This window comes from Gavialis gangeticus, unplaced genomic scaffold (genome assembly GCF_001723915.1).
Source record: "Gavialis gangeticus isolate Ggan-Ray unplaced genomic scaffold, GavGan_comp1, whole genome shotgun sequence".
Classification (NCBI taxonomy): Eukaryota; Metazoa; Chordata; order Crocodylia; family Gavialidae; genus Gavialis; species Gavialis gangeticus.
Genome location: NW_017729009.1, coordinates 9,649,244 through 9,662,174, shown reverse-complemented (window position 1 = coordinate 9,662,174; position 12,931 = coordinate 9,649,244). Strand labels below are relative to the sequence as shown.

Below are 12,931 nucleotides of genomic sequence, written 5' to 3'. Positions count from 1 at the left end.
ATACAGACATATAAAATTGACTGTTTTTGTTGTCTGAGTTGAGTGAAATCCCCGCCATGAAAAGCAAGCTACTTGCAGAGGGAAAAATGAATTAGATCTTGAGCATGATTTGAGGGGTTGTTGGTAATGCAGAGACTGGCACTGTTTTAATACCTGCAATATCCCATCTGGGGGGTTCCTTCCACCCTCCTTGTTCCCAGGCCACTTCTGCGCAGATGCTGGGATCCTGGCAAGCAGGACCAGTGCCTGCATCCTGCTGAACTGGGTTTGCACCTGTGCTGATATGGTTTTCTCAGCAGGCATCGGGACTGAGGATGTCGGCGGCCTGGCGCATCGTCCTCTGCTGTGCTTTGCTGACCCCGGCTCGAGGCCTCTTCAGCCTGGAAGGGCTCCTTGGTTTAGGGAAAGACAAGTCTGGAAATGGTGGTGAGCTAGCCTGTTCCCTTGTGTTTCTCTGAGCTTCCCGTCGCAGCAGACCAGCTTGCATTTTTAGCGAGGCAAATATCACCTTGCTCTCAATTCTCAGAGTCCCTCTCTGTATCTCTGCTCTTCACCTGTCGCTGCCCCGGCTCCATCAGGAAGCCCAGCTGCACGTTCAGTTTTGCAAGACTGCTGTGAGCTTTCCTCTCCTGCTGTTTGGTACCCAGGAAAATAGGAAATCAGCTCCTTGGGCATGACACAAAAAAACCCCTTGCCAAGGGCACGTTCGCCCAGAATAGATTAATGGGAAGCCTAAAGGACTTGGACCCTGCCCGGCTCCCATAAAACGAGTGGGAAAACTGCCATTGACTTCAAAGGCTGCAGGATCCCTGCGGTCTGAGGGACGCAAGGCCGGTTTAGCTGGAGAGCAGGTGACCCAATGAGATTTCTTGTTAGCCGTTGCGGATTTGCTGCAGGAAGGTGGGCTGGTGAGCAGTGTGCTGCAGACCACCGTCCCACAGGCTGGTGAAGGGGGTCTGCTGGGTACAGGCCTGCTCAGCACTGGAGGTTTGCTCGGCATAGGGCTTCTTGGCAATAGAAATGTGCCTGGCAATAGATAGGTGCCTGGCACGGGTCTTGGTAAAGAAGGCATGCCCCTCACAGGTCTTGGCCGTGAAGCTGTAGCTCTCCAGGCCTCCCTGACAGTGGAGGTGGGCTAGGAAAAGGTGTGCATGTGGTCTCCCCAGCTCAGGAGGTCTGCCTGCCAAAGGTGCATTACTAGGGGAGGGCTCTGTTCCCTGCACAGGCCCTCTAGGCAATGACACCGAAATGCCTCTAGCATGGGGCTTTCTGAAGACTCTCAGAGCAGAGATCTTCCTGGCCATCAAGGCATGCCCAGCACAAGACTTCCTGGCTACACAAATGCATCTTTCACTGATTTACTAGGCCACGAAAATGGGTCTTGCACCGACCTTCCCGCTCATGGACACAGGCCTGGCATGTGCACATAGCATAGATCTCCTTGGCCATGAAGCCAAGCCTTCTTTGGGTCTCATGAGTCATGGCAATGTGTCTAGCATGTGTCTTCTAGACCATGAAAATACGTCTAGCACAGCCCCCCATGGCCAGGAAGGTGTACATGGCTCTGGTCTTTCTGTGCCTAAATGAAGCGGTCTCAGCCATGAAGTTCTTCCCTGCACTGAGAGTCAAGCGAGTAACGAAAGTTTATTTGCTGCAGGAGGTGTGCTTGGCACGGGTCGTCTTGACAAAGGAGGTCTGGCGGGTACCGCTGTTCTCAGCAATGAAGGCGGCGGAGGTGGTGTAATCAGTACGGGTCAGGTTGGAGAAGGTGGGCTGCTTGGTACGGGTCTTCTTGCTAACGGAGGTTCCCAGAGTAGGGGAAGTCAACCACGTAATGGAAGCCTACTTGATGCTGGAAGTCAGTCTGGCAAAGGTGGTCTGCTTGACACACATCTTCTTGGTGGCGAAGGTCTTCTTGGTGGCGAAGGTCTTCTTGGCGGAGAAGGTCTTCTAGGAGGCGAAGGTCTTCTTGGCGGCGAAGGTCTTCTAGGAGGCAAAGGTCTTCTTGGCGGCGAAGGTCTTCTAGGAGGCAAAGGTCTTCTTGGCGGCGAAGGTCTTCTAGGAGGCAAAGGTCTTCTTGGCGGCGAAGGTCTTCTAGGAGGCAAAGGTCTTCCTGGCGGCGAAGGTCTTCTAGGAGGCAAAGGTCTTCTTGGCGGCGAAGGTCTTCTCGACAATGGAAATCTGCTTGGCCTGGGTAACCTGCTGGGAGCACAAGGTCTTCTGGGCGAAGAAGGCCCTCAGGGGCCCGTGCCGGGCTTTACATTGTGAGTGAACATGCAATGACGTTCAGTGGCATTATTAGTTCTGTTACTAACGAGGGGCCAAAGCCTCGGGTGTCACGAATTGCCACAGCTCCACTGACTCCACCATGAACGTGGGGGCTTTAGTTAGATCTAAATGGCTCCACACAGCAAAGGGCAGCAGCTGAAGTTGGGCCCATTACCCCCTGCCTCTTGCTAAAGGACATGCAGTCGGTGGGTCTGATTCACTGCTGCCGGTTTCTGGTTTGTGCCGGTGTCACCACTTTGATTTAACAGGGTGGAGAGGCGGTAGCACAGTAGTGAAGGGGGTTACGTGGGATGGCTGTGGAAGTACGTTCCTCCCTGCTGCGGGCAGGCGCGGCAGGCCCTTTGATGCAGCCGGCATCTTGTTCTGCATCTGGCCAGGTGATGCTGACAGCGGGTCCCTTTGCCTCCCCTTCTGCCTTTTAACTCTACGCCTTCACGTGCCTGGCATAGGAGCAAAGACCGCGGGCACTAGTTCCTTGAGTCTGGGAGTTTCGAAGGAACCCAAAGGAGCTGGGTCCAAAAGACTTTGATGCAACTCCCTGAAGCCCTGTTGAAAATCCCAGCCTTAAGCACATGAGAAGTACCTGTACTTGCCCAGGGGCCCCCAGTGGTGGATTTTCACAAACCCCAGTGGCCCCTCGCTTCCTCAGCCCCTTTGTTTGCTCCTCCTGGAGAGACGTCACTCGCACGAATGCCACGCTGGCGTCCCCGTATGACTGTGCCGGGGAGTACCTGGCTGCTGGGGGGAGCAGAAGACCAGGCTGACTTATGGGCAAGACTAGCAATGCCAGGCAGGAAGACCAAGGGCTGGGGTGTCCTGGGAAATACGGCAGGGCCAACCCACTCCCGTCCTTTTGCTTTTGTGTCTGCCCCGCAGGTTAAATATGCTGAACCTGGAGAAGATCCGTGTGTCGTGGAAAGTCCTCCAAGGAACCGAGTTACTGCTGAACCTGCAGTCCAAGCTAACCCTGAACCTGCCGGGGTGAGGAGGCGACAGCGGGGTTAGCAGGCACGGCCGCTGCCGGCAAGTGCCGAGAAACCGGAGCGCTGCGGCACGAGCCAGGCCTGTAATAATACGATAACAAACGTTAAAAGACAGCTTGGTAGCTAACGGCATATCCCAACATTTCCCATCCCATTTAACCACTCAGTGTCCAGCTTTCACCAAATTAAAGGGAGGCTCTCCAAGCTTGTAAGCTTGAAAAAGAAAGAGCGAAAGCATTGGTGTGAGGTACCAGCCTCAGTGCCCAGCATGAGAGCTCCTGTTGCCTCGTGCACGTGTTCGTTTCTGCTGGCACGTACGGGGTCTCGAGGGTGATGTCCCAGCTCCTGAAGTGATGGGCAAAATTGCATTGGCTTTAGTAGCATCAGGATTTCATCCTGAGCTGCCCATTGAGAAGCTGCCAGTCTGTAAAGCAGATGCAGATGCAGCGGAGAGGCAGACATGGGCATTGTGCCAAGCGCAACCGCCCCTTGGTACGGCCCTTGTTGGTGACCCGTTCATCCAAGCCTCTGGGGCCCAGCCAGTGATGGCTTTGCCGCCGCGTAAAACCCAGCGACAGCATGGTTTAGACACAGGACTGGATGGCACAGGCTGCTTTCCCAGGTTAGCTCGGCCCCCTTCCCAAATGCACGACCTGTCTGGGCTTCTGTTCCAGCATGTTCTTGCTCCTGAGCGGAGCCTCGTTGGAAGCGAACTTCACGTCGCACATCGGGATCACGCAGGAGATGCCCGGTGACCTCAAGCTGGTTGTTAAGGACTGCCATGGCCTTTTCGGTGGCATTAAAGTCGACCTGCAGAAGGGGTGAGTGCCGGGAAGAGTCGCGCTCTCGGGCAGTCCTGCATCACAAATTGCTGCGCTCGGGGGCTTCGTTTCTTGGGCACAAATGATTCTGCATTTCTGAGAGCTTTTCATCCCACGTGCTTTGCGAAGAAGGGTCGGACACTGAGTCCTGCTTGGATGCCCCGAGCGGGACTCGCTTGGTGATCTGCACAGTGGCCGCCTCTCCAGTCCTGTGTTTCAGCCAGGATGCAGGATTCGCCCCCCACGACCACCCCAGAGCGGCCGTGCACTGATTTCCAGAACTCGGTGTGGCAGAGAGGAGAGTAATTCAGAGGAAATCTCGGCGGTGCACGGCGGGTTCGTTGCACAGGGAGCAGAAGGGGCCACTAGAAAAGCAGCTTTCTCCATAGACGAGCGCGGGAGCCACGTACCTCTGTTGCACAAACAGCCGTGTTTAAAATAGCATGCAGACCTAAGGACGGCTCTCTGCATGTGTGCAAGGGAGAAGTGCTTCTGCCTCCAAACCGAATGTGGACAGACGTGCTAATAAGAGGGTTTTTCAAAGGCGCTGGATGCCCGCTGCCCCTGGGAATCGCGGATGTTCAGTGCCTTTCGCACCCAGCATGTGTTGGGATGCTGGGCTCGTCCTGGATCCAGACCAGCAAGGCATTTGGGACTCGGGGACTCCTGTTTTGAGAAGCACATTGACATTATCTTGAACTTCTTTGTTTCTTCCTTCCTAGTCTGCTCAGCGGTCTGGTGAGTGGTTTGCTGAACAACACTCTTCGCACCCTCTTGCCAACGGTGGTAAGTCTGCGAGCCAAGCGGGAAGCTGTAACTTGACCAGAGCTGCTTTATGTTCAAAATTGCCTGGCAGGTTTTTAAAAAAAATAGACCAATCCGTATAGACGTATATATAGTCACAGACAAAAAGCCATAATTGAATTGTGCATACTTCCTTGATCTTTCTTGGAGCCAGGATTTATTTCTTAAAGGTAATTCAAATTCCATCATGCAACGTTACGGGATAATTTGTAAGCAATTGCTTTCTGAAATGCCTGTTAGTCTGGAGAAGGCACGGTAAACAGAAGTGACAGGATCACTTAGTAACAAGCCACTTGTTAGAAAAATCTTTTATTCTGTTAAATAGAGTCTGTGCCATTCGGCAAAGGGGGCTAAGCAATTTGTATGGCTTTACTCCATGGAGAAAGCTGCCTCCAACTTGCTTCCAAGGCCCCGAAATGGAGGTGGCCGGTCGTGCTAGCGAAACTTGTCCGTCTGCCTATGACTCCCTCACTGAGGCTTTTCTGCTTGTTGCAGCTGTGTCCTTTAGTCAACGTTTGGACCAACATCATCAACATGCAGCTGCACTTCCTCGACAGTAAGTGTCTGGCGCGGGTTTTCTTTCCTCTGCTGATGCTTGGGGGTCTCAGGCCGCCCGTTCTGTTCATCTCTAGAGCTGATCGCAGGCTCCGGCGCCCCAGAAGCAGCAGACCACGGGGATGTGCATGGTCTCCGAGGTGCAAACTGGATGGCGTTTGGTGCATTGCATCTCTCCTCCTAACGGGCTTCCTTCCTCCGTGCAGGCACCGTCTCCTTTGGGCTGCTGGGCAAAATCCACGCCGCCCTCTCCGCCCTGCCCGTGTCCACAGGGCAGTTCTTTGAAGTGGACTTGCAGGTACCGGCTTGTCTTCACCTGTCATTTCTGAGGCTGTGTTTCACACCCGTTGACTGCTGGGGCTTGGGGATATTTTGTCCCAGACCCCTGCCCCTCTTAGCCCATCTCCCTGGCCTGCGGGAAGGGGTGTCGGGAAGTGGGCTCTGTGTGGCTTCCCTCACAGAGATGCTTGAGTTGCTCCCCCAAAAATGAGAGGCCTGCCCCTTCCCACTTAGTGGCCTCAGGACCCAGCCACAGACCACAGGGACTTCAAACACCATCTGCCTCGCTCACGGTCCTGCCTGCGTGCCTTCCTATCGGCTGGGTGGTCCCTGGCATTCATTAGGTTTTAATGAACAGCTCTGGGCTCTTTCTGTAGGATACACCTTTCCCGAGTGTCTTCATCAACTGGCTCCTTCAGGGTAAGTTTGTGTCTAGCACGACTCTCTCCTCGGAGACCGCGTGAGCCTAGGGAAGAGGGTGGTTGAATCTTGGTTACTTTTATCTACTTGCCTAGAAGCCGGTAGGTAGTTATCTCAGGGGAAGCCACCCTTGGAGCATCTGAGCTGATGAGAAAGGTCTGCAGCTGGGGGTCGGAGAGCCAGAGACGGCAAAATGTGGGAGGCGAAGTTCTCATAACATGCACGTTTGCTTGAATCTCTCCCAGCCGCAGGTGTCAATCCTGGAGTGCTCAGTCAGTGACCTCCTCCCTGGCAGACCCCAGCAGGCAACCCAGGGTAAGGATGGCTGGACCAGGTGGCGAATGGTTTGGCAGCCCCAAATGCAGAGCTCGCCTGCCACGTCCACACAGTAGAGTTAGAGCACCGGGCAGGCTGCTGCGAGCCCACGGGCGGGTAAGCACATGCATGCAGTGCTACCTGTAGACTAGCCGGGGTGAAGCGCCGCCTGCCTGCCCGCTGCTACGTTGCTGCTGGGTAAGAAGCTGGCCTATACCCTGCGCACGGGAACCTTGCTGCTAGCAAAGTGCTTCTGCATTGTGAACGATGCTCGCGTGATTACACGTGGGAACGTAATGCTGCACCGTCTGTGGCCTTGTGCGGGGCTAATGCAAGGAGCATCAACACTGTCTACAGCAATGATCATTGACCCATTTCTCTGAACCTTTTCAGAGTACTTGCTGATCAGCAGAACTGTCCATAAATGCTTTTCCTCCTGCGGAAAGATGAACAGAGCTTGTCAAGCATAGCCCATGAACACTAGCAGCAAATAAACTCTTCCAAGGGGTATTTTTAAACTGTCTCATCTGCGTGTCTGTCTAATCTGCTTTCAAGCACTTCTGAGGATGAGCAACCTCTCCAGAGCATCTGTTTTAGTGCCCAGTACCGACTATCACTTGCTGTATGCCCAGTCGGTACTCCTCTCTAGCTTGTCACATCCTGGTGACCTCCTGATCGTAACGCTCTTTGAGTCAGTTGCCATAAAACCCACTTGCATCAGTAGGTCTTGTTAAAGGATACGGATCAGCACCTGAAAAGCTCCTTCGTGCAAAACCCTCCCAGACTTCAGCAGCAGCTTTGCATGGGCTGAGGCTGATGTATTGGGCCCTGGCGCCAGATCAAATAAAGCTTTTCTTTCGGACAGGGCTTTCTCCTGGCATCTGACCACTCCGGGAAATCCTGCTGGTGGAAGAAACTTGCACCCCTTGGAAGCATCCCACATGATGGAGGGGGAGAACAGTGAGACCAAAGGAGCCTGCACTCAACTTCTTTTCCTTGCCGCCAGCATTTCCAGTGCTTGGCTGCATGCAGAAGATGTTGTGGTGTTTCTGGCGATTTGAGTTCAAAACCAAAAAAGCATAATCCAAATGCACAGGTAGCAAGCATGTGGGCAAGCATTTACACCTTGCAATGATCAGAATCAATATTACCCCAGCAAATAATCTCCACGCGGCTTTGGGTGAGCATTCAATTGTGGGTTGGGTGTTTCGCATCTCTTGCATTTCTCTTTCCAATAAAAGATTCTTTATCATCTGCCTTCTGCCTCTGAGGTTATTTTCTCTTCCAAATGGGCAAAGGATTTTAGCATTTGCGAGGGTTTTGCTATTCATTTCTCCTTTCTGCTCCAGAAGTTATTCTGATGTCCAACGAATATTGAATAGATAAGCCCATCGGGGAAGCGTGGCGCTGCAATGAGATCCCAGCCTGGACTGGAATCTAAATCCTGCCCGACCCTGAAGGCGGCAGGCCTCTTGCAATTTAAAGTAGCTGCAAAAATGAAACCGGAGATGAAAAATGAACGTTTCCCCGAGTTGTGTTTATGCAGATTTATGCTGCCCTTGTTCTTGAGTCTTCTGGTTCATTTACTTTTCTTATTTGCCTCTCCTTTCCCAGCGAGCTGGGTGTTGATATCGCAGGGGCTGCTCTTTAGTTGCCCAGCCTTGTTGCAAGAAGGGGGGTCTTTGCTCGGGGGCACACAGCAGGGCGGCTCAGTGACCCCCCTACTGCAGTCATCTCTCTGTCACTTGGACCCGCAACTCTCCCTCCGGGAAAAATGGCAGGTTCACTGGCCCCGTTCCCATGTCTCCTCTCCATCACCCACCCCCAAGCTCCCCACCACTTCAGCCATGGAGAGCCGGTGCCTCTTCCACGGCCGGCAGCCGCATAGCCCCAGCCTGGTGAGAGGAGAAGAAATGCAGAGGAGTGTGAAGGAAGCTTTCTCACCACGCGGGCAGTAGTAGTCTGAGCCCCTGTTGATGCCCGCGGCCCTCCGACCCCGGGCTGGTCCTGTAGCAGAAGGATTCAGAGCACCTGCGGCATTTCGGCAGTAATTCCTTCCCGAGCGCCGTGGGCCATCTGCCCCCCGGCTCCCTCAGCCCTAAGCCTCGACTGCTTGTATTCGAGCCACGTGGCACCCAAAGTGCTTCTTGAGGCAATGCAGCCGAGAGCAGCAAATTGTGCCCAATTACAGCTTGCTTCTGGATGGGAACAAAGGGTGAGAATAACAAGGCTGTTTTCCTGCTGCTGAACAATTTGTCGACAAACACGAGAAGGGAACAATTTCTGCAGACCAAAATCTCAGTGTAGGCGGCAACTGCTTTGCCTGCATAAGGCTGGCACAATATGTCCTGCAGCTCTTATGAAAGAGCAGTCAGAGAAGTCTGTGCTTGTCAAGCTGCTAACATCATTTGGCTCTCAAAAGGGTGCACCTACGTGTTCGTTAATGCGCTTTTGCTAATGTGCATTAAATTTAGTACCTCAGGGCACGCTTACACATGTGCTTTAATGCGCATTAGCCTATTTTAATGCGCATTAGCCTATTTTAATGTGCAAGGCACCAGGAAAAGCTCATACGAGCCCAGACCTCCGCTCCCGACCAGCAGCAGCATGAGCAACCATGGGAGGACCTGGGAAATGAGTGGCACTTATGGCATTATTGAGAAAAGCAGCAGTATCAGTGATTAACCTAATTAAATTAGCAATCCTGAAAGATTACACATTGTCTGCGCTACTCAGAGACAGACCCGCTGTTCTGAATGTCATGGCGCTTAGTCAATCTATTTTGCTTTTTATTGACAAAAGGTAAGTTCTTCGATAAACCCTATGTGGACAGCCTGATTAAAAGCCAAGAGATACTGCACTAATTGAGTGCTTTGAGGAAGTGCTGGTGATAGGACCGGCTATAGATAAAAAGCCCTGCGCTTCTAAGAAGGCTTTCGACACCGCTCCGCGTCAAAGGTGATTCTATCGCATTTGTGTAAAAGGCAATTACATCAGCAAGGTCCTTCCTGTGACTCTTCCCCTGCACCATCAAGTCAAACCCTGCAGGCTCCCCCGCGCGAACCTCGGGGCTTGAGCAAAATCCTGAATGCATCTCCCTAACGCAGGTCGGGTGCAAGTGCTGACGGGCACAAAGCTGGCGGGCAGCGCCTCAGTCCATCTGGGGTGGGCAGAGGATGCGCTGTGACTCTCCATCTCTTCAGGGCAGCACGGTTCATCTGGATTTGGCCCCTATTGAGCCAGGCAGAGGAAAACCTGGCTGGCTGGATGCACTTCTCAGGCTTGCACACTATGTTCACGACCGTGCTGACCAGCAGCCTCATGCTTTTCAGGAGCGTGCCGGAGGCTCAAGGCTTCCTTCCAGGACAGGGCAGGTATCCCGAGTAGCAGAGCCTGCTTGGACGTTACCTTTGGATCGGCCATGCACTTTTCATATTGATTCCCAATGATTTATTCTGGGGGACATCAACTACAAATAGGAGAACAATATGTCAGAAATAAGGCCCTTTGCTCTCACCGCTGTGTTGGTCTCATCCTACAGCAGGTTTTGGGTACATTCGGGCCAGCCAAGGAGACGAGCAATGGCTTCACGTGGATACACAAGAGCCACAGAGCAGGTGGGGAAGAATAAATGATAACAATAAATGATAATATTGAACCAAGAGCTCTTTGTGAGCAAACGCCTTTCTGAAAAGTTGGACCGGCAGCATCAGATGCGAGGGCAAAACTCAGAGTTCTGCTGATTTGGATTTAAGGGATGAATATCTTGCATGGAAGTCTTTCTTTATAGATCAGGTGCCTGTGTTGCATGCCAGGGACGTAGCTGGCTCAGGGATGCATCCCAGGCTGATGGTGCCTGGCGTCTTTGCCAGCTAACACCACCTTCGATGGTCTGTGCAGAGTTAGCACGCGGCATCGACTGCTTTGCAGACAGCCGTTCTCCTCCCAGCCAGCGTCTGCGTTGCCAAGCCAAGTGAAGCCTGTGTCGGGGAGGAAGGAAGCCGCTCTCCGCTGCTTAATGATGCTCTGTTGAGTTACAAAGTGATTTGCAGGGGGCCAGCGGGACCGTGAGGCTGTCTGTAGCAGCTGCCCAGGGCTTTCCATCTTGGGCAGGCACTTCCTAGGAGCTGGAGAGCCGAGGTTCGGCTCCTGGCACCCTGCCCGTACGCGAGGGGCACAGCTGTGCCACTTCTCTTTCCCGCTGTCCCCCATGGGGTTGCCGCACCAGTCTGATGGTTATTTGTTATACAACCTTCTTGCTGGTGAAACATGTTCTGCCCAAGGCCGCCGGTATGGGTGCAAGTGACCCTTTGCTTCTGCTAGCGCCTGACAAGGCCGAGAGCCCCTTGCGTACCCTGCGCTAGGTGATTTCCATAAACGAGGGCCCTGAGTTTTGCCACTTCTGGCTTCCCAGCTTGTTCCAGGGCAGAGTTTAATGAGTCCTGTCAGTTTATTGCCTGGTGTTTCTTATCTTTGGGGGACTCCGTGTTTATCCTGACATGGCAAAGACAATACAAGCCGTGTCTGACAGCGGCAGAGCGTGCACGGAGACCCCGGCGCGCATCGCTTGGCATCTGTCAGAGCAAGGCTGAAGACCAGGCTGTAGCAGGAGGAGGGAACAAAGCTGAGCAGATGCTGTCATAAGCGCACGGATCAATCCCGCTCTTCTAGAGTTATTTGGGGGAAAGCAGCAGAGGAAAGATCCTTTCAGCCGACAAAGCATTGAAGGCAAAAGCGTGCTTCTTGCACCCAGAAGACCCTGCACGATGCAGCTTGCTGCTGCCAAAGCTAGAAGCAAGGCAAGTTCAGGGTCCCTCCTCACCCCTTCTGCTTCATGTGAAGGATGAGGGAGCAGCAAATAACCTTGCTGGGTGCCAGGAGGCTGAGAGCTGGGGCGGTGGGGCCGGGTTGGAGGGGAGCTCCCTCCCACCCCAAATTCACATGCTTGCACCAAAAGGCCAAATGACAAAGCCAGCTGGAAACAGGGGTGGGCAGAGATTCCCAGGGGCAGTGCAGGGCGTCCACTTCCTGAGAAGCTCGTTGCATTTGTGCAGCTTGGCTTCACCTTGGCAGTGTGGTGCCCCTTGCCTTGGCATGCAGCTGGGTCTGACCCCTGGCATCTCTCCGCTCCGTGCTCAGCTACTTTCGGCTTGGATTGCCTTCCCCTGCCTCCGAGCCAAACGGTGCACCCTCGCCAAGGGAATGAGCTTGCATTTGCCCTCTGAGGAGCTCCCTGTCCATCGTCTTCTTGCGTCCTTGTCATAAATGAGATGTTTGGCCACAGCACCCGACTGCACGTAAGCTTTTCTTCTGTAACCTCAGTTGTCCCATCAGCCAGCATGTCCAAGCGCTATTTTAAAATGCAAAGCTCTTTTGCATTTTAAGTCATTTAGTTACTTCTGTGTGACCATAGAGTGGATACCTGGGGTCTTCCATCTGCCGTGATCCTTCTTTTTAGCTTGCTACCTTTCTTCTGATATCAGGGGTGCCACGTCAGCTAGGAAGTGCAGGCTATCCTTTGGTGTTGGCTTTAGGCATCCTGTTTTGGCTAATGTTGGTGCATGTGGGCAATGTGGGCTGGGGAGCTGAGCTGGTGAAGATTTGGGGAAGCCTGGCGTGCTGGGAGCTGTCAGGGCAGGAGCTCAGCATTCACAGGCCACTGGCTCTCAGGAGGAGGCTGGACATGTTTAAAGCCTGGCTGGATGCTGCCCTGAAAGATCAGATCAAAGCCAAACAGGAATGAACACGAGCCAGAAGGCTTCCCCGAATGATATGGGAGGCCAGATGGGACTGGCCACGAGCAACACAGTCCATCTTTCTTTCCATGCCCACCCGGGTCTCTTGCCTCTGCACGCACCCAGTAAAAGCTGCAACGGGAGTCTTGCCATCAACGTTAATGAGCGTCAGCTTACGCTGTGTGCTGGATTCAGTCCCTGGGCCCAGTCCAGTATGTGGCGCTGGTCCAACTGGGGTGAATCCAGGGCTTGGGAATTTGGTGGCGGGGCAGCAGCAGGAGTGTTGCTTGCTATCGCTCCCCCACGGGGGACTCTGTGGGCTGGATGACGTGGCTCTGCAAGCTGGATCTGGCCCAGAGGCCGGGTGCTGAGCATCCCCGGCTCTGGCCCTGAGTGCTTCTCCTCGTCCCTTTCCTTTAGGTGTCTCACTTAGACAGAAGGCATTGGGTTTGTAAAAAAGGTTTGAAAGACCAGACGTGTCAGAAGGCTCCTTACAGCCACGCCAGCTGCTCGTCCTGCTCCACTCGAGTTACTTGCTTACACCATGAATGCACCGACTGCCAACACCAGCACCGGAGGCAACGGGATTTGGAGAAAGGCCGCTGTGAGCTGGCAGGTCGGAGAAAGAGCTCTTTGTTCGATCCCGCGGCTACCGTATATAATGCATGCTGATGTCCCTGTGGCTTTAGCAACTTGCACTTGGCGTCCACAGCTGATGGGTCGTAAAGGT

At 53.6% G+C, this 12,931-nt stretch overlaps 1 protein-coding gene across 1 annotated transcript; it reads left to right on the top strand.

Moving 5' to 3' along the window:
• Window positions 1–859: 859 nt before the first annotated feature.
• LOC109292348 (uncharacterized PE-PGRS family protein PE_PGRS3-like) lies at window positions 860–7,655 on the top strand. The gene is made up of 9 exons (XM_019509742.1): window positions 860–900; window positions 1,590–2,264; window positions 3,166–3,270; window positions 3,947–4,093; window positions 4,816–5,453; window positions 5,659–5,750; window positions 6,109–6,151; window positions 6,397–6,466; window positions 7,332–7,655. The coding sequence occupies exons 1-5, from the start codon at window positions 860–862 to the stop codon at window positions 4,913–4,915; spliced, it is 1,068 nt and encodes a 355-aa protein (XP_019365287.1). The 3' UTR covers window positions 4,916–5,453; window positions 5,659–5,750; window positions 6,109–6,151; window positions 6,397–6,466; window positions 7,332–7,655.
• The last annotated feature ends 5,276 nt before the right edge of the window (window positions 7,656–12,931 follow it).